Below are 25,735 nucleotides of genomic sequence, written 5' to 3'. Positions count from 1 at the left end.
AGCCGGCGTCCGGCACATGGCGGCGCACCGGCTTTAGCACCCGCAGTCGCAGTACGTCGCAGTCAGTCGCAGTGGTAACACGAGCGAGAGGGTAGTTGCACGCGCTTGCCTTCGAAAGGAAAGATCGTGGTGAGGGGGAGAGAGCGAGAAAGAGAGAGAACGCAAGTGAGCGTGCAAGATAAAGAGAGAAAGAAGGAACGAAAGAGAGAGCGCGGCGCCCCTTGCCTCCGTTTTCAGTGCTTCAGTCGCGCGACGACGCTCTCGGACGCTTTAGTCAGTCGGTCGGTGACGAAGCTCCCAAACGTGATACACGCGCCGTTACGTTACGTTACGTTACGCCGTTCCGCCGAAGGGGAGAACGAGAGCGAACGAAACAGAGAGAAACAGAAGAGAAGACGAACGAACGAAATTGTATCAGTTGAAACAGATACACGAACAAAGAAAAAAGAAGAAATACGAACATCGCGAGCGACGACTTTGACGGTTACAAGTCGTGTTCTTAAAAACACGAATCTCTACGAACAGTTCCAACCAGTGCGAATATCGAGAAGGCCATTTTCATAGCACGGTTTTACACGCGGTGAAAGAAAGCGCGCGAGTGAGAGACTGATCGACGAGAAAAGGACGTGCGATTGTGGACACGAGATTACGACGAGTAGTAGCCCACACGTTTTCAGTGTACGAACAACACTCACGTCGTGCGTTCCTCGTACATACGCGCGCACAGAGGACTGGACGAAAAAGGAAGAAGACAGAAACGATCACCGGCGAAGCGACGATTTTATTTTTATACGGTGCATCGTTGTTTTTCCTACATACATTTCCCCGTGACCGCGCACGAGAAGAGTAGATCGCTCAGTCTCTTGGTGTAGCGGCACTGTAGTTCTCGTCCTAAATAATCTAGTGTGTGTGGTGTGCACCCGCGCGCGCGTGTGTTTCGTTGTTTTCCGATCGTTCGAGTTAGACTTTATCGTGAGAAACACCTCTCTGTTCGATACGGTTTAACCTTTGATTATCGACGAAGTCATTCTAGAACAACGTACGTAAGGAAAAGAAAAAAAAAAGACACGGGCTGTGAAGAAAGACTATTATTATCAAAGGAAAAATAGTGAAAATCGGTGAATAAAGATACTGTGATTTACTATCTGTGCGAACGTATTCACATATATACAGTTGCGACACAGTTGCCGGTGCGACACAACGCGATATTTAGTCGAGCGATATGCCGACGAGTTTGTTCAGCGAAATGGATCGCGGAGCTAATGGCGGTGGAACTGCTTCCCTCGAAGACCAGAGAGCCCTACAATTGGCATTAGAATTATCTATGCTTGGTCTCGAGGGTACTCCCGGATGTCCGGGCACTGGTACAGGAACCGGCACCGGAACGGCCAACGATCCGGATCCTTTGCAAACGACACCGGCAGGCGTTTTCGAGGAAGCACGTTCTAAGAAGAGCCAGAATATGACCGAGTGCGTGCCGGTGCCTAGCAGCGAGCACGTGGCAGAGATCGTCGGCCGACAAGGTAAGCGCGAACATAACCTCGACTTCTTATGTATTCGCGGATTTACTTCTCACGGTCATCTAACCTTCTTTCCCGTATAGAATCATCGATACGTTTTAAATGTGAAATATTCTCGAGAATTGATAATCTCATTTATCGGCAGATGATAAATTTTATAGTCGAAAAGTAAACTTCGTGACTTGATAAATTGCGTACAACTTAGCCTAAGGATTTGAAATTATTCGAACTGCGCGTCAACAAAAATATTTTTTTGTATATCTTTCGTTGATATACAAAATCTTATAAATATTGAAAAATCATACGAATAATTTATATGTGATAAACGTAAAATATTTTTCAAAAACCGTTCGATAAATATCAACGCATTAATTAAAAATATCATGGAAATATATTCTAATAACAATATATCGCTACATTTACATAAGTTGAATTTACATAGTACATTATTTTGCATTCCTTGTTACCGGAATCTGTCGTGTATAGCACCACTGACAGTTCATTGGCACGAGCGTGAGTGTGGCGCGAGAAACGTGGTATCAAGTAATGGTGCAATTAAACCAATCTAACTTCGAAAAGCAAATTTGTTTGGAAGCTCGTGGAACATCGTGCAGTGAACCTTGTCGTAGGTCGTGGTCGTTCGTTGATTACCTTTATGATTAGTTTATACCTTGTGTCTGTCTTGACTCGTAATATTCATTAAAAAGTAAAATAATAATGAAAATTTTATTACATTTATAACGATATATCAGGTCTCATAAATAAAAAAAAAGTTTATGCAATGTTCTCGTTCAATGTTCAAAACTGATGACATTTTCATAACCTTCTTTACCACGAAGGCGTTCCTTGAAACAACAAAATCGAGCTTGTTCTCTTATTCCTATCACAACTAGTGTATCATATTCTTATTTTTCTATACTCAAGAAAGTATGAAAAATAGCCATGCTTTGTCAGGACATGATGCATTTACAAATTTATATACATTGATGGGTATATTATGATAGATAACAAATAAATGTTTAAAATAGTTTATTCATGTCAATCATTATATATAAAAAAATTATACATTAATTATTTATATTCAATTTTATATATCTTACTTGAATTAGATATGTAATTTATTAAATGTAAATTAAATAATAATTATTGTTATTTTGTAATGTCACGATTTAATAATGTTTACGATAATTGAAGACTAACCGCACACCAGAGGACACAAAACGTCGACGACCGTTAAACTTAGGAAATTTCAAACAAAACATTAGGGTGGAAGTTTTTACGAACACTTTTCTCGCTTCCAAATGTCAAAGCACAGTTGGTTACAAATAAAAATAACATACATGTACGTGACACGGACGATACACACCTACTTCCGACCTTTTTGTATTCAATATCCAGCGGTAAGTCATGGTCAATAACTTGCGTCTTTCGTTTCGGCCATTCTAAGCGACGTGAAATGACATTTTTCGTTTTTTATAATCCTCGTTTCATTGAGCACGCGAGACGTAAAGAGATCTTTTTAGCGTGGAAAAGAGTTATATCTAACGAACGCGTTTGTATTCTTTCTACAAACGTGCATCGTGAAAAGATAATCTTTCCATTGAATAGCAAAACAGTTGCTTCTATTAAACGATCCAAACCATACTATCAGAACATAATACAATACACGACGATATGTACGTTTATTCCATGGCATGTTTCGAAATTGAGAAAACCTGGAATGGCCGCTGTGTGGCGCCACGTGGCTTGCCATTTAAATCTTAACGTCTGTGATCGTGCACGTGATAAATAATCGTGTAACTTCGATTGCAATCATACGATGCCTCTGGCCTATCTTTTATCTATCGCTCGTAAGATTCATATTTTTATCAAGATTAAAATAATTTTCTTTTTTGTCTTTCAATCATATCCATTTGTATGTGTACATTCTTCTTTGAATATTGAGATTCGAAAAAATGAGAAGAAAAAAAATAAAAATACATTATATATTTTTTATTCATGGATAATATTTTGAATTACAAATTTGATAAAATACAAAACTTGTAAATATACGCGGAAGAAGCACATCTACTGATAGCACGTGCCATAGATCGATCATTTATACCTCGTTCTCGGCCACCGCCACCGCATTTATCGTCACGTACAAACATGCGCGCGCAATATACTTCGAGTGATATACTTTTGTAAATTCATAATTGGATATTTGCCAGATCTTGGCTTTACTTATTATATATATCCATTGAATTTTTAAATTTTATGTGATAAAAAAATAAATTCTTATATTTCAGTTTTTTTACACAATATATTTCTGTTTATTATAACTGTATTAACATCGCGCAATATTCATCGTCGATTATGATGATTACAGGAATCGATAAGTCAGACGGAGCGTAGCGTACGTATTCTTTATTTTTCAGTCGAGTTCAACGTCTCGTGTATACAGACATCATTTTGTTATAATTCGACAGGAGAATCGTTTAATCCCGATATCTGGTCGATAATATTTTATTATATCTGAATATAATGTACCTGGCAACGGCATCGTTCCAGCGATGCCTAAAGCATTCCCCGATAGAAGGGAAAACGATGGCGTGTAAAAGGAAGCCGTGTGGTGCTTGTCGGTCATCACAGTGAGGCGCGCTAATATTGACCGTCCAATAACATTAGACTCGGACACTTAGAACGGTGTCAAGACTGTTCGTGTTTTAAATTCAGAACCCGCTACAGATTTCCGTACGTGCTTATCGTCTCTTCCGTTTGGTCAGGCTTCCTCGCATCCTCTTTCCATACCGCAATCTGTCGGTTTGAGAACCACTGATGTGTCGTGCGACCGAAACGCATGCTTCTGTACTCAATGCTTCTGCGTAGTAATACTTAACATAACAGATTCATCGGCCGATTACTGTACTTCCTTTAAATCGATTTTCATTTATTGTACGAGATCGATATTTTTACGATGTGAAATTAATTGTTGATATTTTTCAAATTAACTAACACTCGAGCAATCGATTAGAAGCAAAATTATATTTATAATAAAATAACAGAGTACCGTTTATTTGAAACCGTTTATTGTGGATATTTTATCATAGAGGAAATTATCTCATATTAAAATATGAAGCATGAGATGAAGAAATTTTAATGCGATTGTTGCATTCGTTGATAACGTTTTCGATCATTTTCCTCCAACAAGTTTGATTTAATAGTCGTGAATTATCATTTTCTTTCCTTACAAAATCTATTCGCTTCCTGCTTTCCAAGTCCACTCCACCCTTCGCCGACAGTGGGGCCGTCAGGGTTGTGGATTTACTTATATATGTCTATAGAGCCCGTTTTCTCTCTAACGTTGCATTGTGTCTCGTAGATCGGGCCTCGATTCTTTTTTCCAGTGGCTGCAACCCGTCTCGGAACCAGTTTAACATACCTGGCATGAATCATTGCTATAACCCGACTGGGTTCCCGTATTCTCGAACGCCTAAATCTCTCGACGTGCGCAGCATGATTCTAGCGTGTGCATATATACCGATTCCTCGATGTGTCGCGATGTTCCGTCTGAATCGATCATTCGGTTTTAACGGGAAGATCCGATCTTTCTGTGGAACGTAATCGTGTCGATTCAATAACGACGTCTAATGAGTTTGATACGCCGTTCTATTATGAGGATGTGGCTATTTGTTGAGCATTTTCGCTCGATTCTCGTTCCTTCTCTCTCTTTCTCTCTCTCTTCCCCCTCTGTTCATCTTCCTCGTGCTCACGCTCTCTGTTTCATTCCCTCGGCCAGTCGGTCCGTCGTACTGCTGATTCTCTTCTCCCCACCATGATACTTGGCGATCTCTGTCTCCTCGCCTTCTCTCTCTCTCTCTTTCTCTCTCTTTCACCGACTGCTCTCTTTCTGGCTCGCTCTCCTGGACCGGAAGTTGTAATGAGCAACTCCGTCGCCAGACTCGTCGCCTCGTGTCGCATCGCGGCGAATGATGACGTTACTTTGGAAACATCACGGTTGGTTATCCAGGTCGTTAGCTGCAGCGTCGCGTAACCGACGACGCGAACTGGCGCGCGCAATGCTATGTTGCTCTCCTCCTGTCCATCGCGATGGGAAGGAAGAAGCGTTTCGCCATTAGTCGTCCCTCGATTCTGTTAACCGTGACACACACACGAACGTACTCACGCCGTAGAGGTACACAGGAACACAACACACCGGTACATATACACGATTCAGCCTGCAAATAGGACTCGAAGCGCGAAACTTTCTCCGCCTTTGCTGGAGAAGCGAGGCGACGCGTGCCAGCTGCCAGGGGACAGTTTTGTTTATTTAGCGAAATAGGCGAATGCAGTTATCGTGGCTGGTTTATTTGTAGCCGGCACGCGAGATAGAAGCTCAAACGTGTAGTTGTTATTCGTCTGCACGTAACTGTAACCGAAGAAAATGTTGCTAGTATGTGTGAATGTGCCACGAGTACAGAACGATTCCGTGTTTTCCTGCCTTTCCTGTGGAATGTTTAACGTGTATCGTTTCTCGATGATATACGGATGATATAAGTTATAAGTTATAAGTGGGAATTCGAATGTTACATATTGAGACATCTTTTTTTTTTTTATTGTGCATCAGCACGTGCCTGTTGCTACCGCCAGCTTACTTTTTCCATTGAAATGAAAGATTTGTGTCGACGATGAAACCGTGTTAATAGACCCGTACCGCTGTTCACGTGTCTTCGTAAAAAGCTGCCCACGAGACTGGGAGAATCTTTTCCCAGTATTTTACGACTTGCTCTCTCGGTGTGGTCAAACGCCTTTGAGTTTAGATACGGAGAAAGAGCGGAGAATGTTAATATATAGAATTTTTATTTGTTCTTCACGAATTTACAACAGCAAACTCGTGCTGTTCTCTGTAAAGATTTTTTCGAAAGGAATCTTTCGTAGCCGTTCATGGTAAAAATGAGGCCATCCCTATTGCTTTTACTTTTATTGCACGTTTAATTTATTATAATGATTTCTTAAGTGGATCGAGTGGTCGTTTGACCGCAACCAAGGAAATCAACTATCTCCTTTTCAAATGTAAAACGTGTAACATTCGTTTCTGCGGTTCCAGGTTATTCGTAATGATTCCAGCGTAACACGATGACAGTGATACATCCAGGAAGAGGAAAGAAGCAATTATCTCAAAAATTATTTCGAGCTCGGACATAGGATTTCAGGTTCGATTCTCACACGTGAGGCCTTGGCCATGATCGTTTTCGAAAGTTTCGCCTCTTTTTCATCGGCCGCAGCATCGGCTGCAAAATTAAGAATTTCCGCCGACAAGAATTTCAAAGTTGCATATGAGAAAGAGAGAGAGAGAAAGAGAGAGAGAGAGAGAGAGAAAGAGAGAGAGAGAAGGACTCTTCTTTAAATGCACCATCGTCATCGTCGTCGAATTTCTTTCTTTCGTCGTTAACGACATACTTTGTCACGCACGGTGATTGTGGTGCCCCGACATTCATCTCCTCCCGTTCTTTCGAGGCCGTGGAATCGGTCGTCCGTTCTTCGGTTCAATTTGCGGCCAACGATGTCGAAACTTCCCGCGCTTTCTCCGTCCAACGAAACCTTGAGCTTCGTCACCGGCATCGAAGAAGGATGCACGAGATCTCAGATTCTCGAACAGTGTGGTCATTCGATCTCTCAGAGATACAATGTACTCACAAATTCCCGAATGAAGTTTGAACGTTCCTCTAGAAATCTTCTTCGTAAAAAGAGGAAAATACGAGAGAACGAGTAGCAAAATATGCGAACGATAGCAGCGGTAGTAATATAGCAATGATTCGTGTCGAGAACGGTGGTTGTTGCCTTTGTTGGCCTCCGAAGCAGCTGCCGACCCACACCGGGTCTCTTTCCGTTCTCATACTCGAAACTCGATCGACACTTAAGCTCCTAAGGGAATGAGGGGAGGGAGAGAGCGTGGAATAGAATACAGAAGGTATGTCGACGATGAATATCCTCGAGGTAAGAAAAAGGAAAGAAGAGAGAGAATTGGAACGAAGTGGAAGATTGTCGACGATAGATTTCGACGAAGGACCATGTCTCCACCGGTTGAGAACCACTTACGGACCAACGTGCCCCCGCCTAGCAGATGTTTACAGCGCGTTGGCTGAAATGAACGGTTTTTCTCTTTTTTTATTTATTCTGTCTGCCATGTGCACCGACTGACTACCCTCGACCAGAGGTCGCTCGCCTCCCGAACCGCCCTTTTCTATCTCGAAGAACCTTGTTTCTTCTTTTAAGAGGTATTTGAGAACTTGCGCTCTGTCCCCTTCAAAATTCCTTGAAAAATTTCCAAATGCGTTCATTTCCTTCGTTTCATCGATCCTTGCAATTTACGGTCACGAATTTTTCGACTTAGCATAATTTCATCGCGACTATATAATTCGCGTTGCGCCTAACGCGTGACGAGGATATGCCGGCTAATGTAATATGGTGATGAGCGTTTGATAAGGGGAAGCCAGGAGAGGAGAGGCCAGAGAGGGACAGAGGAGAGGAACAGGCCCGAGATCAGAAGGTTCGAATAGCGGCAAAGACGCAAATTTCATTGAGCGCAATTATGCATACCACATAATTTAACTCGCACGTCGACTGGTCGGCAGCCGGTGAATTCTTTCGGAATCGAGGCCCCCGTCACGAGTTACTGCTCGGCCACGAAATATTATTCCCCGATAAAAAACGCGGCGACGCGCATGTATAATTATAATACAAGGCGCGCAGGAGCGCACTCTGCACACGCTTGGTCCCCCGGTAATTGCGTTCTTCTGCATCTGCTCGAAAGCGAGTATGCACGACCTTGAATTAAATTATGCTGCACGCGACTTTTATTACATTCCCATTCAAATGACATCCGCTAATAGGGACGTTAAACCTCATCGTAGGTCAGGCGACCACGCGTTTCGTCGTATCTAGCGACTTTTATCGGAAAACCAGTCGTCCGTTCTCTCTTTCTCCATTTGCTCGTTTTCGAATATCTATGTGGCCCATGTAACTCGTTAATATTTTTTAATATTCGAAGCGAAGATGTTCGCACGATCGCACGATTTATTAATCGAGATCGATCGTCCGATTCATCGTGGCTCTGCCGGGTCCGAGCCGGGGAACGAATCTTGTCCCGATCCCGAGAGACAGGATAAGATAGAATTTCGTTCCCCGTAGGAAGGTTCGAGTGGCTCTCGCAACACATCGGAAGTGGAAAATGTCTTTGTTTATTGCACACTAGCAGGGTCGGGGCCAATACTCGAGGATACACAGGGGATATCGAATATCCACTGAACGACGTGCATACGAGCGGACGACAAGGGTTCACCTAACCTCGTGCTCGTCGCTTTTCTCTCCTTTCCTCGACCGCCGGCCTTCCTCCTCCCTCATCACTCCTTCCTCCTTCTCCTCCTCCTTCTCCTTCTCCTCCTCCTCCTTTGTCAGACCTTTGTCCCGTCTTCTTTCTTTTCCTCTCTTTATCACGGGACGGTGTAGTAGCCAGCCGGTTGAGCGCGGCCATATCCATCGGTGCTTTGCTCTACGTAGTCGGGCTTGGCGAAATTCCACCAGGTAGAGAGTGTCACGCGTCGTATGCAACGATTATTCCTCTGTAAACGAGCAATTCCCTTGCAAAACGTTTCTACGTGATACGGTTTCGAAAATGCGACGTAGCAAGGCGAACCAGTAGCCGATCTTTCTTTCCGCTCTTGTAATGCCACTTGTTCGATTCGTTGGCGCACGTTGTACGCGTTATCGAAGCTTCCTTATATACATGGCGTGCTTCCATTTCCTTTTTCGTTGCTGCACATGCACGGAAATACGATGCATTCGACGGTGGGGCGTTTCTGTACCGTTAATCGTCGAAACGTCGCGCGGAAGATCGCGATTCCACGCCATACGTATTATCGAGTTTCCACGCCACGCATTATTTCATGCGTGAAACCGACTGGCGGCTCTATATGAAAAGAGTACAAAGAAGTGTTATTCGAGGATCGAGCAACACTTTGGTTCTTTTCTTCTTCTTCTTTTTTTTCCTCTCCCTCTTTTCCTCTTGCTTCTTTTTTCCCCTCCCCCCTCCTTTTTTTCATTACTGTTCTCTCTGACCGAACGTACAACGGTGTACATCCTTTCTCCGATGCAGCACGCACGAGTATCCGATTATTCGAAGACCGCACACGTCCCGGGAGGAAGTGGTTCGCAACCGACCCACCTACACTCTCTTTCTCCTCCTTCTTTCTCTTTCTCTTTCTCTCCGTGTGTACGCTCGCGGGACGGTAAGGCGTAAGCATATGCACGAACACAGACGGCTCGAGAGAGTCTCTCTCTCGCTCCATTTGGCCAATCCGCGTCCCGTACACTCGGCTCGCAACAATGCACCCGACGTGGCACTTCCGTCCGGACGAGGAAAGTCCGTCGCCGTTGTCAGTCGATGTTCGCTCCCTCCGATCGACACCGTGGAATTCGATCGCGGAAACCTTGAGACACAAAGGATTCCTTTTTGGTAACCTTTGGTCTCGTATCTGTCGAGCTTCGTTTGGAATGCTTCGTTTCGTTGTTCGATTTAATCGTAAATATATACATATATTATTGCGCTTATTTAATTCGTTTTTATATTTATATATTATTTAACGGATAAATATTTTTATTTATTAATATATTTTGAATTCGTGAAATAATGTTGTTTGCACGATACGAGCAAATTTTTATTCGTAAATATTTATATATTTGATATAATTGGAATATGATAGGAGGTTCTTAATTAATTGATATTTCTGGTTCGCAACATCCGGCAGTTTGTTTTTTTTTTCGCAGTTGAATTAAGTTTTTGCGATGAAATTCGATGTGTGGTTGCAATCAAAGTGAGATGAAAAGTATTTAGAATAAAAATAATCGAATCGTGAATAACGATATAAATAAATATACTGAAATAATTTTTATGAAAAAAGGAAAATGATATTGACTGTTATGATTGTTTTATCGGATATCGTTATTAACTGGAAAAACGTTATAAAAACATGTAATCGATTTCTCTTAAAATGTATAGATAAACTTATTGATATTAATTAGCCGTTTAATTAAGCATTCTATTTTTATCTTTATTAATGATTTAAAATAAACGGTATTTCAAGAAATAGTTCAATATTGTGGAATCTGCAGAATATTTTTTATTCAATATATATATGCTAATCAAACGAATATAAATTCATATCGTACAAATCATTTATTATTTTTATTTATTTTTTTTTAATATTGATCAAAATCTCTTTCATTTCCTTAAATACTCGCAGATCAAGAAACAATGATATTGTCATAATTATTCGCACGATATTCAAGTATCTGTTCATTTACGTATAAATGAACACAATTACGGGATAAAATAAAGGAAACTTGTTGTCAATCAATCCCAACGAGGCAATGGATAAAAAGGAACACCTACGAGCTTAAACGATCGTAATTAACCGATCGACGAGTGAAAACGAGAAATGGCAACAAAACCGTGTCTAGGATCCAGGTTTCCTGTCGTACGCTCGACGCAAACGATGCAAAAAAAGGGTAGGCAGAAAGCCCAGGTAGACCTCACGCGGTGATTTCCGGCGAAGCTGCGCGAATGAATTTTCTCGCCGCTCAAGGAAAAACCTCGACCTCGCTCCTCGCTCGACCTTTCCATCCTGGGCGTACCGTGTGAATGTCGAGTGTGTGGTGGCAGCCGCTGCGTATAAATACACGTACACCATCGAGACAAGAGACACAAGCGTGCGAGAAAGAGGGAAACACAGTGCGCTCAGCCTTTCGTAGTACGTCGAACTGTGACGTAGTCGGCGATGCGTGTCCTAGGTCAAGATTCAAGACTGTCTACTGCTCTGCTCGAACTGTTTCTTTCTAGCCCAGGCTCGCCTTCATCCTTTCGCCTTCGTTCACGTGTGTATGCGTGTGCAGCAACTGGTCTGCCTCGCGGCCCTCGCGCGTCTCTGCTCCGCGCACAACAGCTACCATAATATCTGTACACGAGGAGAGCCGGGAATTCGCGCGTGTATTACGTGTGAGCGTGTGACGGTGACTCGCGAGCCACCAGAGAGTACTTTGCTCTCGCTCCTTCGCAACTTTTCTTTCGTCCTCGCCCATCCTTCTCGCGCCGTTTCGATCTTCTCTTTTTTTTCTGTCTCTCTTTCCCTCCCCTCCTCTTTATTCCGCTCTTTATCCACCCGTGTAAAGCTCGTCAATCCACTCTCGATCTCGAAGAGAGGCAAATCGTGTCCCAAAGTTTTTTGCTCGACTTTAATGAAATTATACGGACCAGGGGATCGAGCAATGGTTCGTCCGTCTTTCTCGACTCCTCCACGTCGAAGGTTTGGTCTTCTCGAAAGCGCGCTGTTCCGTGTTGGCCGGCTTTTAAAACATCGCCGTCAAGAGTTTTATGCGCGTCGTGTTATACAACCGCGCGCACGCACGCACGTACGCACCTTCTTTTTGGTAGTGTGTCATCGGGAGGCGCGGGACCTGTCTCTTTCGGCGTTTTTGATTGCCCCACGATCAGCTCCAGGGCGTTCGACGTGTAATCGAGATTCGCCTGTTGCGAACGATTTCGCGTTCTTTGCCCCCTTTCGCGGTTTCGATTTTCGCTGTTGCAAAATTCTCGATCCACCTTCTCGATGGACCTCTGCTCTTTGTCGTTTTTTTTCTCTCTCTCTTTCTCTCTCCTTATCGCTGATCGTTCGACGATACGAAATGAATGATGTTGAAAAACTTCTTCGAATCTGAATTATGTGTTATTTTAAGATTATCGGGATCCAATAGAAAGAGAGAGAGATCTTATCCTTCGAAACTTTTTTAAATTTTCTGATTGGTTCGGTTGTTCGTAGGGTTTGGAGGATTTCATAAAAACAAGAGTTTTTTTTACAATGTTTGAGAAATTTCAATGCTTGCTATCGTATTATATGGAAATCTTTATCTTTTTTTTTTAAAAAGTTATTTCGAATTATATTCATTTCGATACAACAAAAAAAATAAGGGACGTAAATGATTTGACATTTAACAACATTCTTACTTACACCGAGATTAATAATAACTGTTAATATTAGCATTAGAAACTTGGAACAAAGTTCAAACATATTAACATAATTTTATAATTAATTAGATATATTCAAGCCAGCGTCACCGAAATGGCATTTCCTCTTGCGAAACGCGCCTTTCCAATCGTCAACTTCTCCTTTCTTACGCGACAAATCTCCAAAATTTTTAGAATCTATCGCCAACCGTGTATCGATTCTAATAAAAAAAAAAGAAAGAAAGAAAGAAAATAAGCGTATAATGCTCTCCTACGCGTGTCGAAACACGTGTTGTACAACGTATTAAGTATCTCTCTGTTATGCAATGGCAAAAGTCGCGGAAAGGGAAAGCAGTGACAGCGGATTCCGGTCTGTCTAACGAGACGCGGCGAGCTAATTCGAAGGATACGTGAAGGGAAGGGAAGACGAATCGCACACACGGCACTGACCTACTTCCGTCTGCCTAACACTGATCCCTTCTGCTCGCGAGAGAAACGTGCGAACCACCTTTTGTTCGCGCCGTGCTGTAATTAACACGCGGGCGACAGGGTTGAATTACACGAGATCCTTCAACGGAAGGGGGAGGGGAGGGAAGGAAAAGAAATTTCGATTCACACTTTTTTACTCGTTCGTTTGACGTTCTACACGATTTTCTTCGTGTTACGCAATCGTCGTTATCTCCTGTTTCCTCGATACTAAAATGGGAGGTGTTATCTTATATGGTATTTTCTTGCGTGATATATCGATTATTTTACCCTGTGTCGATAAAAAAGGCTGTTAACATTTTTCCACGATTACGAGGGAACACTTCAGAGTGGAACTTTAAAGTCAAAGGATTAGAATATTCGATTGGTGTGGCAAGCAAGGAGATTTTTCTTCGAAACAATGCTTTTAATAAAATTAATATTTTCATATGGAAATAATAATTTGTTATATTTAAAATAACGGGTGATCAAATTATAAATTGAGAATCACGTTTCTTTGCCTAATGAAATTCTCGTCTCCGATGTAATATTCACTGTTGGATGGGAACGAATTATTCGGCAAAGAAATTCCACTCTGGGCGACACGTTATTGGGACATGTAACGCGATCGGTATTAAGTTTGCACGAATGTAACGCACTGCCTTTTTCTTTACGATCGTGCTCGCGCACAAAAATAAAATTCAGAGGCTCCTTTCGGTCTTCTCTTCGACGAACGTTCTCGTAATTTATTCCACTGGTATTGCAATCTCTCTCTCTCTTTTTTGCCGCCAAAACATCTTAAAAAAACGAGCAGAAAACATTCTGAGACGACCGACTCGTTTCGTGGCCTTTCGTCGAATAAATTCCGACTTTATATTCGATTCGAAATCGAGATTACGGTAAACGTCTGTTCTAACGACGTTGTCTACATCGCGTAACTCGGCTAACGAGGCTGCAACAGTCGCGAAGAGGATAAAAGGAGGCGGCGTAGCCTCGATTCATCGTTAATTGTTAGCGGGACACTAACTATGTTAAAGTTCGCGCTACACCGTGATCGGTATCTACGAGACACTTATATGTTAGTCGTGTGAAATATTTCGTATTGAGAAATTGTTGTAGACGTATCATTGGCTCCGCGTACAAATAATAATTTCCAAGCAAGTAAAATTCGTTTATGCAAAATTTAGAACAACGAGTCACAACGAGTAATTTAAAATTCGAACGAAGCGCGATTTACAGGAGAGTAAGTAAGAAGGAAACGCGTTTAAAAGGATTGCTCGAACACGCAGCGTGGAGGAGGCGAGGAGGAGGAGTCCCTTAAGAACCATCCGAGGTATAACCACGGTTCCTTCCAAATTCCACAATTAACGCACAAAAATGACCCGTGTTCCGGGTACTCGTTTCTGCTTCCCGGAACGTCGGTCGATTTATGAAACGCCGAAGCGTGGAAGGTTCAAGAATCTTTCTCCGGACGCGTATAAATCATGGGACATCGTCTCGGTCGGTGTTCGGCGCCGAAAGGAAGGAAGACAAGAGAGACGACGAAAGACGATGGCCGCCGTGTCCAAAATTTCACGCGCCTCTTCTTCTCTTTTCCCCATGGTGGATGCGTGCGCGTGTTACGGGCACCACGCTGCGCTCCTCCTCTCTGGACGAGGTGAAATGATAACGACTCCTAATAGGCTGCGAGGAGAGAGATCCTCCACGGACGCGTGTGTATCCGAGGGATCCGAGCGTGTTGCGCGCGTAGACAAAGAGGTCGCGGACGAGTGAAAGGGGTTCTCAAACTGGTCGCGAAACGGCCTGTTTCTGGGCCCCGGCTCTCGCGTTCGTTTCGTCGTTCCTTTGTCCGATCTTTTTGAAGAGCCGCCACGAAGAAGGAGAGCAGCTCGCCTTGAGACAAAGCGTCTCGTGTGCCTCTCCTCTTCTCTTCCACCCATTGCTGCTCTCCCACTCTGTCTGTCCCTCCCCTCGTTCGCCATCCCACCCCGTCACGCTCTTTCTCTTTCTCTATTATTATGTTTTTGCAATCTATTTGTGTCTGCATCCTCCGTCTTTTTATTTTCTTCCTCTTCTTCTTCTGTTTCTTCTCCTCCTTCTCTTCTTCTTCGTTCTTCTGTAAGACGGTGCTGGTTCGTGCGAGAGTCGTCGGCCTCCTACCGAACCTCCCTCGCACACACTCCGGCCTGCAGGTGCATCTCTCTCGCCGGAGAGAGGTGCTGCTCCGTACTTCGGGACCCCTGAGCGTTGGTGCGCACCTGCGACACGCGATTTTTGCCCGTCTTTTGTCAACGTCAAGCTGGGATAAATCCGCGAGAAAGAGAATCGTAATAACGAGATAAAAATGAATCTTAATATATATATATTAAATTAATTTTATGGCGATGAAAGGGAGACAGTTGTGGGAGGCTTTCCTTCGCAGGTGTCGAGGATAATTAAGTCGATTGGAAGATGTTATCTCGGGCAGGTCGTATTTTCTTTTTCGAAACGGTTTGCGTGGTAATATATTCGAGGCTGGACACTCGGTGTGTGCGTATGCTCGAGGATGGGCGCTGCTCGTTCGGTTTGATTCGATCGATCGGTGGATCGGCACGATCTCTCGTCTCGAGGATACACACACACTCGTGTGTACATGTATATACACCTATTGGACGGTTGGGAAACGTAGAAAGCGACAAATCGTAGAGATGGAAGAAGGTCAGGCCGCCGGGACTGTTCCTTTCGTTCGTGTAGTGTTGGCCAGGTCGGTTCGGCAGGACGAGAGTTTATGGGATTATTCCATGACGAGGGTACTCGAAGATGGCCCGTGTCTTGCGGATCCGACCTCATCTCGCCGATCCCTCGGGACTACACGAGGATGTATACCTGTCTCACGAAGGTTTACGAACCGTTCGAAACGTTTGTGTATGGAACTGGCCCGAAGTCTTCTCGATCCAAACTGGAAATATTCTTCCGGCCTGCGAAACGCGGCTTGGAGGAACTTGTCCTCGAGCGACTTGTGAAATACTGCAACCATACACCATCCTGAAGGGTGAAAAATTCACGAGTTCATCCTATAACGCGATCTCGTATCGTATTGTCTACCAATAATATACATCCAATTGAAGAAAAAAATTCTCCTTGCCAAATTCGCGAAATATAATAATCTTTTTTCTCCCTTCCTCGATCGAGGAACGCGAGTAGAGTCGAAGATATCGCAAGATTCATTAACCTTTTATGAAGGAAAGAAATTCTACCTCAACGATTCTACGTACGTATCTCCACGCTTCCATACACGGAACCAAAAATTGAATATAAAGTAGTTGGCGGTCGGCGACGCGTGTCGTTCGCACGTTTCGCGAAGGCTCGCGGGTGCGCGCGTATCAGATATTGGTGGCGAGGCGGCGGCAATAGCGCCAATAGCGTGGCGTTCCGTGGAAACAGAATTCTTCGGCGGCAAAGAACACGTAGGCGCGCGTGCACCGCGGCCGGGGTAAAATCCTCTTTGGTCGTGGAACGGCGTGTCGTGTACGCATATATATACGCATTATATATATATATATATATAAATATATGCCCACTTCCTGCCCGATGACTGAAAGGCTTAGTTAGAAAGCGAGAAAAAAATTAGGTGGCGTATTTGCCATGAGGGCCGGTCATTGGCTGCGCGGAGAGAGAGACGCGATGATGGCAGGACGAAGGAACGGAAGGTGTCCGGGTCGTGCGTTGAATTCGAAAGCTCGTTGTGGCAGTTGCTTTTCTCTCTCTCTCTCTCTTCCTCTTTTTTGCTTTTTCTAAGCCTCTTTCTGTCTTTCTCTCTTTCTCTCCGTTCGCGGTATTAGTTGCTGCGTCGTTCGTTGGGCTCCGGTTTCTGAGAAGCTCGGGCCGATTTACAAGGAGTCAGTACATTTCAGCGTGGCTCACTTATCCGGTCACTTAACAACGCGTTAATCTAAACCCGTTCCAGCGACGGAACGGCTCGGTCTCTCGCTCTCTCTCTCTCGCTCGTTCGGCCAGCCGATGGCGACGAGATGTTCGATAGATCTACAGAGGTGTGCACGCAGTGCACAATTGACCTTTGAACAACTTGGACATTCTTGTATGTATAAGACTTCTCTTTCTTCTCGACAATTTTACTTCCAAGTGGTCCAATCAGCTCGCGTTAATTTGTTAGTTTTTGTAAAGTTGGTAGTAGTCGGTGACATCTATCGGCAAAAATAAAAAGTTGGGTAGATAAAAATAATTTCAATTTTATTCGATATATATATATATAGAATGTATACAAAACGTATACACCTTTCTTCTTCCATTACATCTAACTAATCGAGTTTCTAAGGAATTTCTTTAGAATTGGGAAAATTATAGACGAATTGGGGAGAGGTAGTCGTCCCTAACCTCAAACGGTTGTTAAAAAGGTTAATCGTACACGGTATTCGTTCGAATTGATCGACGCTCAAATTTGCTTTAACAAAGATTTAACAAATTTTTCATCGGCATCGTTTAAGCGTTTCTTACACTCGCCGAGTATTATTAGAAAATATCCGAGCCCCCTCCCCGTTTCGGTCCGCGGATCGGCGTGCGTTGCACACGTGCTTTCTCGGCTCCTCTCCTTGCGTCTTTGCGCAGACACTGTCGGCGCAACAAACCGTGCGAAAAACGAAACCGAAGGAGACGTAGGCTGCGCGTACCACCTTTCCAAGCTTGAAATTATGATTCCTATCTGCTCGTACCTTCGCTCTCTTTTCTCGTTTGGCGAGCGTAGGTGGTACGAAATGGTCGGGACTTGAAAAGAAAGCAAAGGCAAAAATCCGGACTTAGCCGGCGCTTTATACGAGGGCCTTATCTTCTCACAACAATCCCGCTATCAGAGAGCCCTTTCCATCTCCGTGCTATCACTTGGCCGCGCACAGGCTCTGTTGTTCTCTCCCTTTTCTCTCTTCTTTTTCCACTTTTTCTTTTCTCTTCCATTTTTCCCCCTCCTTTTTTTCTTATTTCTTCCACTCGTTCATTACCATGTCGCGTGTAAACCGGGGAACTAAGCGCGGCGGGCGAAGAGAAGGACGAGGTCGGTTGAGCACCACTGGGCTCGTCGAATCGTTGAACCACGGAGTGGTTCAGTGGCTCCAAGGCCGGCGGAAACCACGGGTGGGATGTGCGGGGCAGAACGGCCCTTCTTCGGCTGGAATCCTCTCTCCTGTGCAACACACGCCTTCCGTCGTCCTCTTCTTCGTAGTTGTACGCCTCGAAGAATAAGACGATACCGACGATCACGACGATGGCGGCGGAACCGAACGACATACGATAACACGTTTACAGAGAGAGCGTAGCTTTGGCCTGTACAAATGAAACGTGTTATTTCTTCCTTTTTCTTATTTATAATCTTTTCTTTTTTTCTTTCTTTTTTTTTTGGATTGTTCATTTGGATCGATCGATACACTCGGTTTCTTGGATTTGAGAAGCGTTCGTCGTCGTGTCTTTGATCGGTCACGGTACGGTCGAGGTAATTGCGATTGCAGAACGAGAATAAGAAAAGAATAAGAAGAAGTTGTTCGCTGCAATGTGGCCTGCCTTGAGATCACGACTCGTCCAATCGTGTACGCGATTATTATGGATTCGTAGTTCGGGGGCAAATTTAAAAAAAAAGAAACGAAACTTAATCCACCAGAAGATGATAAGCAGTTCATATTACTAGAAACTAGTTACGACGTTCAATAGCAAATGTTGGTCGACTTTTTCACCACTTGCTACGATTTCTGGTTCGGTCAAGCAGATTTAACCTTTGCAAATCAATCGTAAAATCAATTATTTCTAATATTTACAAATTTATTTCTGAAAATAAAAAATTCGATCGAAAATAAAAAAAACTTCGAATCCAAATGCGCTCTCGCCTCCCGGCGGATACGCCGCCGCGTGTGTCGCGCGGTATGGGTCGTTCTCGTTTCTCCGCGGCGTCGTCGCCCCCATCGCGGCGATAAACCGATATTCGTGTGCGTGTGCACGCGTCCACGCGTGGCTGTGTGCCGGGGAACGTCTTCGGATTCCAGCGTGCACGCTTCGGTCGACGCCACGCGGCCGCTCTTTTTCCGCAGCGGGGCCTTCTCGCTCGCTGCCTCCGCCTTTGTTCGCTCGTGGACCCATTTTAGGAATGAAATTTGCGAGATTATCGCCCCCCTCCCGCGGCGCGGAATCCGTGGAATCCCACGGGCGAACCTCCATCCGGAATTTCGGCTACCGATTCTCGAAGGCCGAGACCAACTCCTAATGCCGGTATTTTTCTCCGCTGCTTTTTGCCAACAGCTGTTTCGGGATGCTTTGAACCTCTTATGCTGAATAACGAAGGATTAATGAAATTGAGAGGAATGCGCGGGATGAGAAAATTGTAGAATGTGCGCGTTTTCTTCGCGAATGTCTCGTTTCTTTCCAATTTTTTACATCGACGAGCAAGGAAATAAAATCGTAATTAACTCGATATATCGAGAGATTCATTGACTCGTCGTTCGATGGAAGCAGAACATTTTTCTTGCGTTATTAGTTTCGAGATATCGTCGAATCGTTGTGCTAGTTTTGAGAGGAACAATGTATCAACCCGTTTCCGTGGATACATTTTCGCGGCATTATTACTTTCTGCCGAATTGACCTGCCTTACCTCTCGTGTCTACGCAAAACCGTTTCAAAATTGTTCCGTTCTAAAATCGTCGGATTGATAAATATTGGTTAAACGATACTATCTCTAATATATTTTATAAAATACACGAATATGAGAAATAATTTTGGTTCGGTGATTATCCGGTAAATTACACTGTTTCGACAAGAGGATCGGCGTGTCAAAGGGCGAGCATGCGAGCGATATACACGTAAATAAATAGCAGGAAACTTTGAATAATAGAATTGGTCGGCCGCTGACGCGACCTAGTCTCCATTCACGACCGTCAATCGATATCCCAGAACCGTGTCAGAACGAATATACGATTTATTACATCACAAATACACGAATGAATGAAATTTCAGTATGTAGACAATCGTTGCGTGTAACACCGATTGTATCGCAAAACTTGTATCGATGTATATATATATATGCGGTGTGCGCATAGATGTATCGGTGTCATTGTTCAATGAAATCGACACGATTTATCCAAGATTCACGTCATTATTGCGAAACGCTATGACGCCACCCACAACGATTTTAATATCGATCGTAAAAATTTATTTCACGAGTTAGAAGGAGAAAAATCGTCCGTGTTCGAATCCGCGATAATGATGAATCTCGCGGTGAAGGAGGGGGAAGCCGAAAAACGCACTCGGTTTCGATATTCTTGGACGATGCGTGCACACTCGCTTCCATCTTGTTGTTAGTCTTCTCGCACTCCAGGAGGCGTCGACTTCTTTGTCAAACTATTCCCTGCGGTGGTCCGTTCAAAGAATTCACCAAGATCGATGTTTCTATTCAACCGAACCGGACCCTTTATCACCTGTTTCAATCTCGAATTTTTAGGGGGAGGAGTGTTATAATTTTCTGAAAAACTCGATGATAATCGTGGCCACAAACCGCAAACTTTTATTCGAAAATTTAGTCGAAAATTGAATTCCTTATATATTATCGCAATTATCGAACAAAATTCGATAATCTTGATCGATGACAAATTGTACATTTCCAGTCTCCATTATGAATTCTATATATACCTTAAAATACGTTGAATAATCGTATCCAATTGAACGCGATCATCCGTAGAATTTGCTAATAATTCCAGTGCAGATTCCAAAAATTCGCAGGAAATTTAACTTCATTCAGAAATTTCAAGTTGTTTCACCTTATCTCTTATCCATTTCTTATCCAATCCAACGACAGATCCATTTGAACAAGTTCGGCAAAATGTTTCAAAGGTTTATCAAAATTCGACAAACCCCTGCGTTACATGTCGTCATTTTGTCGCTTTTACGCGAATGCATCGTGTCGCCGTTGGCGCGGGCAATGAATCGATAGTCGCGACATAAATACAGCCGCGCTGATACGACGACGTCGAAGAAGAAGGTATTTTCACGCGTGACGCGATGCGCCGCGTGTGTAGAGCCGTTGTTCCAGGCGTGGTTTCGTGCACGAAGAGCCGGGTAATTTGTCTCCCGACCCCTTGGCGAGTCACGTCGGTTCGATGCCGGTGAATACGGTGCGAGCACGAGCATTCGCGTGTACGAATGTTTGCGCCGGTCAAAACCGTGGCACCGCGACGGACTGTTTCGCAAGGAACTCAAGGATAAACGCGTTCAAGGCTTTTCGAGGCTGCGTGCCGGGACTGTTACCGATTTCGCCGATCTCGCGGCTCGGATCTATTCGATCGGCTCCTTTGCCATCGAGATTTCGCACGCCCGTTTTTCGCTTCGCTTCGAGTCCTCGCGGCTCGTGTTTAATGAGGGGTGACCGCGATCATGATGCCGCGTCGATCGATCGATTCCACTTCGATTCTTTCTTTGATTTTTCCTCCGGAAAATTGAGATTTTAAATAGGGGCTTTTGGGCTTTTTTTCTTTTCTTTTTTGGATTGCGTTTCGTTTTATTTATGTGTCGTATTTCGTAGGATGTTGTATCGTGATAAATAAAATATTTAAATGATTCGTCTCACTTTTTTGGGAACACGCTCTGAACATTTCTTATTATTGAGATTTCCCTTATTTGTTTAAATTCTTTGGATTGGTTAAGGAAACAAGAAGCGCGTTTTAGACGACTTCATGTAGGAAGAATTGTGGGAAGAAATAAATATACGTACAGTCGGTAGTTTAAATTTATTTATTTTAGAAAAGGATATAACTCGTAGGAAAATAAAGGTACCGGATGTTCTGAAAGTTTTCAAAATCTTAATAGAGTTCTTCATGTTACGCAATATATATATATGTATTATTTCTAACAAGAGAGTTTTATAAAATGTTTTCAATACCGTATTTTCAGTCGCACAGATAATAGATAATTTTTAAAATTCAAAGAAATATTATATTTAGACCACGTTACAACATTTGCAGATGAATAAAATTTACATTTTTTAAGGGAAAATTAAAAGATTTGAAGATATTTTGAGAAACAGAAACAGTAAGTTAATAAAGATACCTATAACACAAAGTGGAACATAATAACTTTAATAACTTTCAACACCTCGATTATATCTCCATAATATTCCAAGCTATAAATAAATTTTACTAACAAAAATTATATACACGAAGAGTAATATGAACAATCTTTTTACAGAGCACGTATTTACAAACTTCCTCAAACGATTTAATACTGTTCGAGGAATAAATTCGAAGCGAATTCCATTAATCTCCTCGTACATTTTAATCCCTAATTCGAGTAAGATTCGCGGCTCGAGTTTTTGTCGAGCGAGTCGCGTGGCGCGAGCGTACGAGCGAGCGAGCGTGTCAGAGGAAATCGTTGAAGCTAACCGTCATCGCCAAAACATCCGGTGCAGTCCGCAGCTGCAATTGAGAGAGAGAGTGTGCTGCGCCTGCCTGCCTGTCTGCCTGCCTGCTTGCCTGCCTGCCTGCCTGCTTTGCCTGCCTGCCTGCTTTGCCTGCCTGCCTGCCTGCCTGCCTGCCGGGGTCCGTGGACGAAAAATCACGCGAGATGCGCCGCGAATTCAAGCCGAATTTTTAATTTAGCACGGGCGGGAAAAAAGCGAAAGCCCTCTGTTTACAAAAAGCACGCACGGTGCAACGGACTTTTGGATATCGTGTTATATCGCTCCCTTTAATTTTAAACAAAGGACGAGGCGGGGAAGAGCGGCGAAAAATTGGTCCATGTAGAAGTAACCGCTTTTAAAGCGGTGTGTATAAGTTGCGATGGATTATGTTACGGAAACGACGATGATGCGCGGGGAAGGAATGTGAAAGATTTGTTCAACATTGGAAAGCTTGTGGCTCGGTTGTGCAACAGCTTTTTGCCCGCGCAAGGAAAAGCCAGGTATACGGATCGAACCGGAAACTCCATTGTTTTTGAAACGGTTTGGATTTTCTAGTTGCAGTGTGCTGTAGGTATCGTCATCATTTGGATTGGTTCATCGATCAAAAGTGATGGTGATGCGAGGAGTGAGAGCACGTGTGTTTATTACGAAGTTGAGAGATTTTTTTTTCTTCTTTTTTTTTTTTATTATCATCATTCGCAACACTTTGCAGATGCAAATGATAGATATTTACCGGTGGATTATTAATAGTCAAAAATTTATTTTCACATTGCTCGGGAATGCGTAATTTGTTTTTTTATTCGACGTTTAATTATATACGCCAATTTTCTCCATTATCATTGCACCACCATTAATTCGCACGAAGCTTCTCCATTAATACAAGGTTACTATAAAATTCAATTAAGCCAAGTTATTTATGAATCCTCCTTATTGTGTCTTAACTTTCTATAAATCTTTCTGGATTGGTACGATTAGCGAGCGAAAACAGATAGCGAGATTCTACGATTATTATTTATGAATTAAATGCATATATATATATATACGTTTGTTACTAAAAATGAAATTTTAGAGGTTAGTAATAATTAAATATCAAAAAATAAATTATAAAAATTCATAAAATTTATATATATATATAAATATATATAAATATTAAAAAGATCTATTCATAACTGAAAGAGTCTTTACAACAGGAAGGAGGAGAAGAAGAAGAAAAAAAAATGAAATTCTCTCTTTCTCTTTATCTCTCTTTCTCTATCTCTGTCTCTCTCTCTCTCTTTCTCTCTCTCTCTTCGGCGAGAGAAAATTTATTCAAGCGTTTTTCCAGGATTGGAACCGGTGCTGCTCCAAGTAATTCGTGACGAATCCCTCTTTGTGTACCGGATAGGTATACAGATTCAATTGTGCCCGGTTGACAGACGAAATTGGCCAACCTGAGATCTCCTCCGGATCCGGTGCGCTCTCTCTTTTCAGGTATTTATCCTTGCTCCCGGCACGGTGCCTGCCTTTAGAAAAATTCCTGGACAAAGAGGGGGTCTCTCCTCCGGCTGCGCGAGCAACGGTATAACGCTTTTGTACGGGCCTGTACAATTGGCCACGATGCTTTCAAACGTGCAGCTTGCCAAAACAAAATTATCAGAATGCGAGAGAGAGAGAGAGAGAGAGAGAGAGAGAGAGAGAGAGAGAGAGAGAGAGAGAGAGAGAGAGAGAGAGAGAGAGAGAGAGAGAGAGGGAGAGGGAGAGAGAGATTCTCCGACATGGAAGTCGGGGACACGGTTCGATACGAGAAGATGAGAGAAGCTTCTTGGTTCGGTTTCATCATCTTGAAGCTTGAAAGCCTCCGGCCAAACTTTAAATCCGTTTGTAGTGGGCACAATGGTCACGGGAAATCCGTTAATCCGGTACCATTATATATTATTGGTGGATTGTCGGTGGATTTTGTCCGTTGTTAATCGTTCAACCCCCGCTGGTATTTGGAAATCATACCGGCGGGGCTTACGAGTATTTATTGTTACCTGGTTTAATAACGTGGAATCAATTTGGAAATAGGTTGGAATAACCGTGCGTTATGGATGTGTTTGCCTTGTTCGCGCACGTATTTTCGTATGGCATTGCGTTTTCGATTTGTGTGTATGATTAATTCGGTTAATGTTTGATCGAAGAGATACCGTAAATCGTTTGTTTAATCCGGCATCTCGATTCTTCGTCTCGAATAAAAAGATTTTTTTTTTAAATAAATCTTTAGAAAAATAAGGTAATGGGAGAATAATGTAATTTTATTGAAATTCGATAAAACGAGCGCCACGTACGGAGCAGATTTATATTTATGTACAGTCAGATATATATATTTAAAGAGAAGAGAGAATGAAAGCAATGTAGTATATCAGTTACAAGTTTGAAGCAAAGAACGAGGAAAGTTTTCCTCGCATTCAAACTTAGCCAGAAATATTCTCGAAACCTACCTAATTCTCTCAACGGGTCAAGATCCTCCCGTTGAGCGGCCTCTATCGCCGCCCACGTTCGAATTTTCCCTAGTTCCCTAGTTCCCACTCTCGCTTTCGGCTAGTTATTTCCGATTCAACGAAAGAGAAGGAGCAAACTTTCGATGACGTTCCCATGGTAACGAGCGAGAGGGGGCACGGTATCCGCTAATCTTTTGTGGAGCCAATGGTACGAGCATGCACCGAGCATGTCTCGAATATCGATCGTACGTTGTTCGAAGGGTAAGGAAATAAAGAAAGAAAGAAAGGGCCGAGCGAAGAAGACCGATGACTGTGGAAAGCCCCGACCCTCGTGTCATAGAAAATGTCGAGGTTGCCGCACTCGCACGAAATCGTGCACTCGTCCCTTCGCGAAAGTGGTGTCTCGCAGAACGACGATTCGAAATGTCTCGACGAGTGATATAAATGATCGAAGATTGCGTGATTGATATCTAATACCTTTTTGATTTATAAGACCACGCTTAAGGGGAGTTTAGCTTTCTCCTGTCTCTCTTGTCTCAACTGGACTTGGACGTTTCGATATTTCAATCCATTTCTTCTTTCCATTTCCCTTTTGCTTTGTAATTAATTTAACGCATATCATCGAAATAAATGAAACTGGCGCATGAAAATGATATACGATATACTTTTAATTTTGGAAAAGGGGAAACATCGAAACAAATAACACGGTCGATGAAAATAAACCGAGAATTCTAATAACTTCTTCACTCGCGTAGAAGAGTGAAAAAATAAGCTATGCTATCAAATATCTCAATTACAATATTTAATCAACGAAAGATAACGATGTTATCGA

General features: G+C 43.1%; 1 protein-coding gene across 1 annotated transcript in view; it reads left to right on the top strand.

The window, feature by feature from the left end:
* The first annotated feature begins 53 nt into the window (after window positions 1-53).
* The window catches only part of LOC107993804 (RNA-binding protein MEX3B), a 56,338-nt gene continuing 30,656 nt past the window's right edge, over window positions 54-25,735 (top strand). The window contains exon 1 of the mRNA XM_017050427.3: window positions 54-1,523. Within this exon, the coding sequence (XP_016905916.1) occupies window positions 1,223-1,523 (301 nt within the window). The 5' untranslated portion in view covers window positions 54-1,222. The remainder of the gene's footprint in view (window positions 1,524-25,735) is intronic.

This window comes from Apis cerana, linkage group LG6 (genome assembly GCF_029169275.1).
Source record: "Apis cerana isolate GH-2021 linkage group LG6, AcerK_1.0, whole genome shotgun sequence".
NCBI lineage: Eukaryota > Metazoa > Arthropoda > Insecta > Hymenoptera > Apidae > Apis > Apis cerana.
The sequence above is the reverse complement of the archived record's forward strand: the minus strand, read 5'-3'. Positions and strand labels throughout refer to the sequence as shown.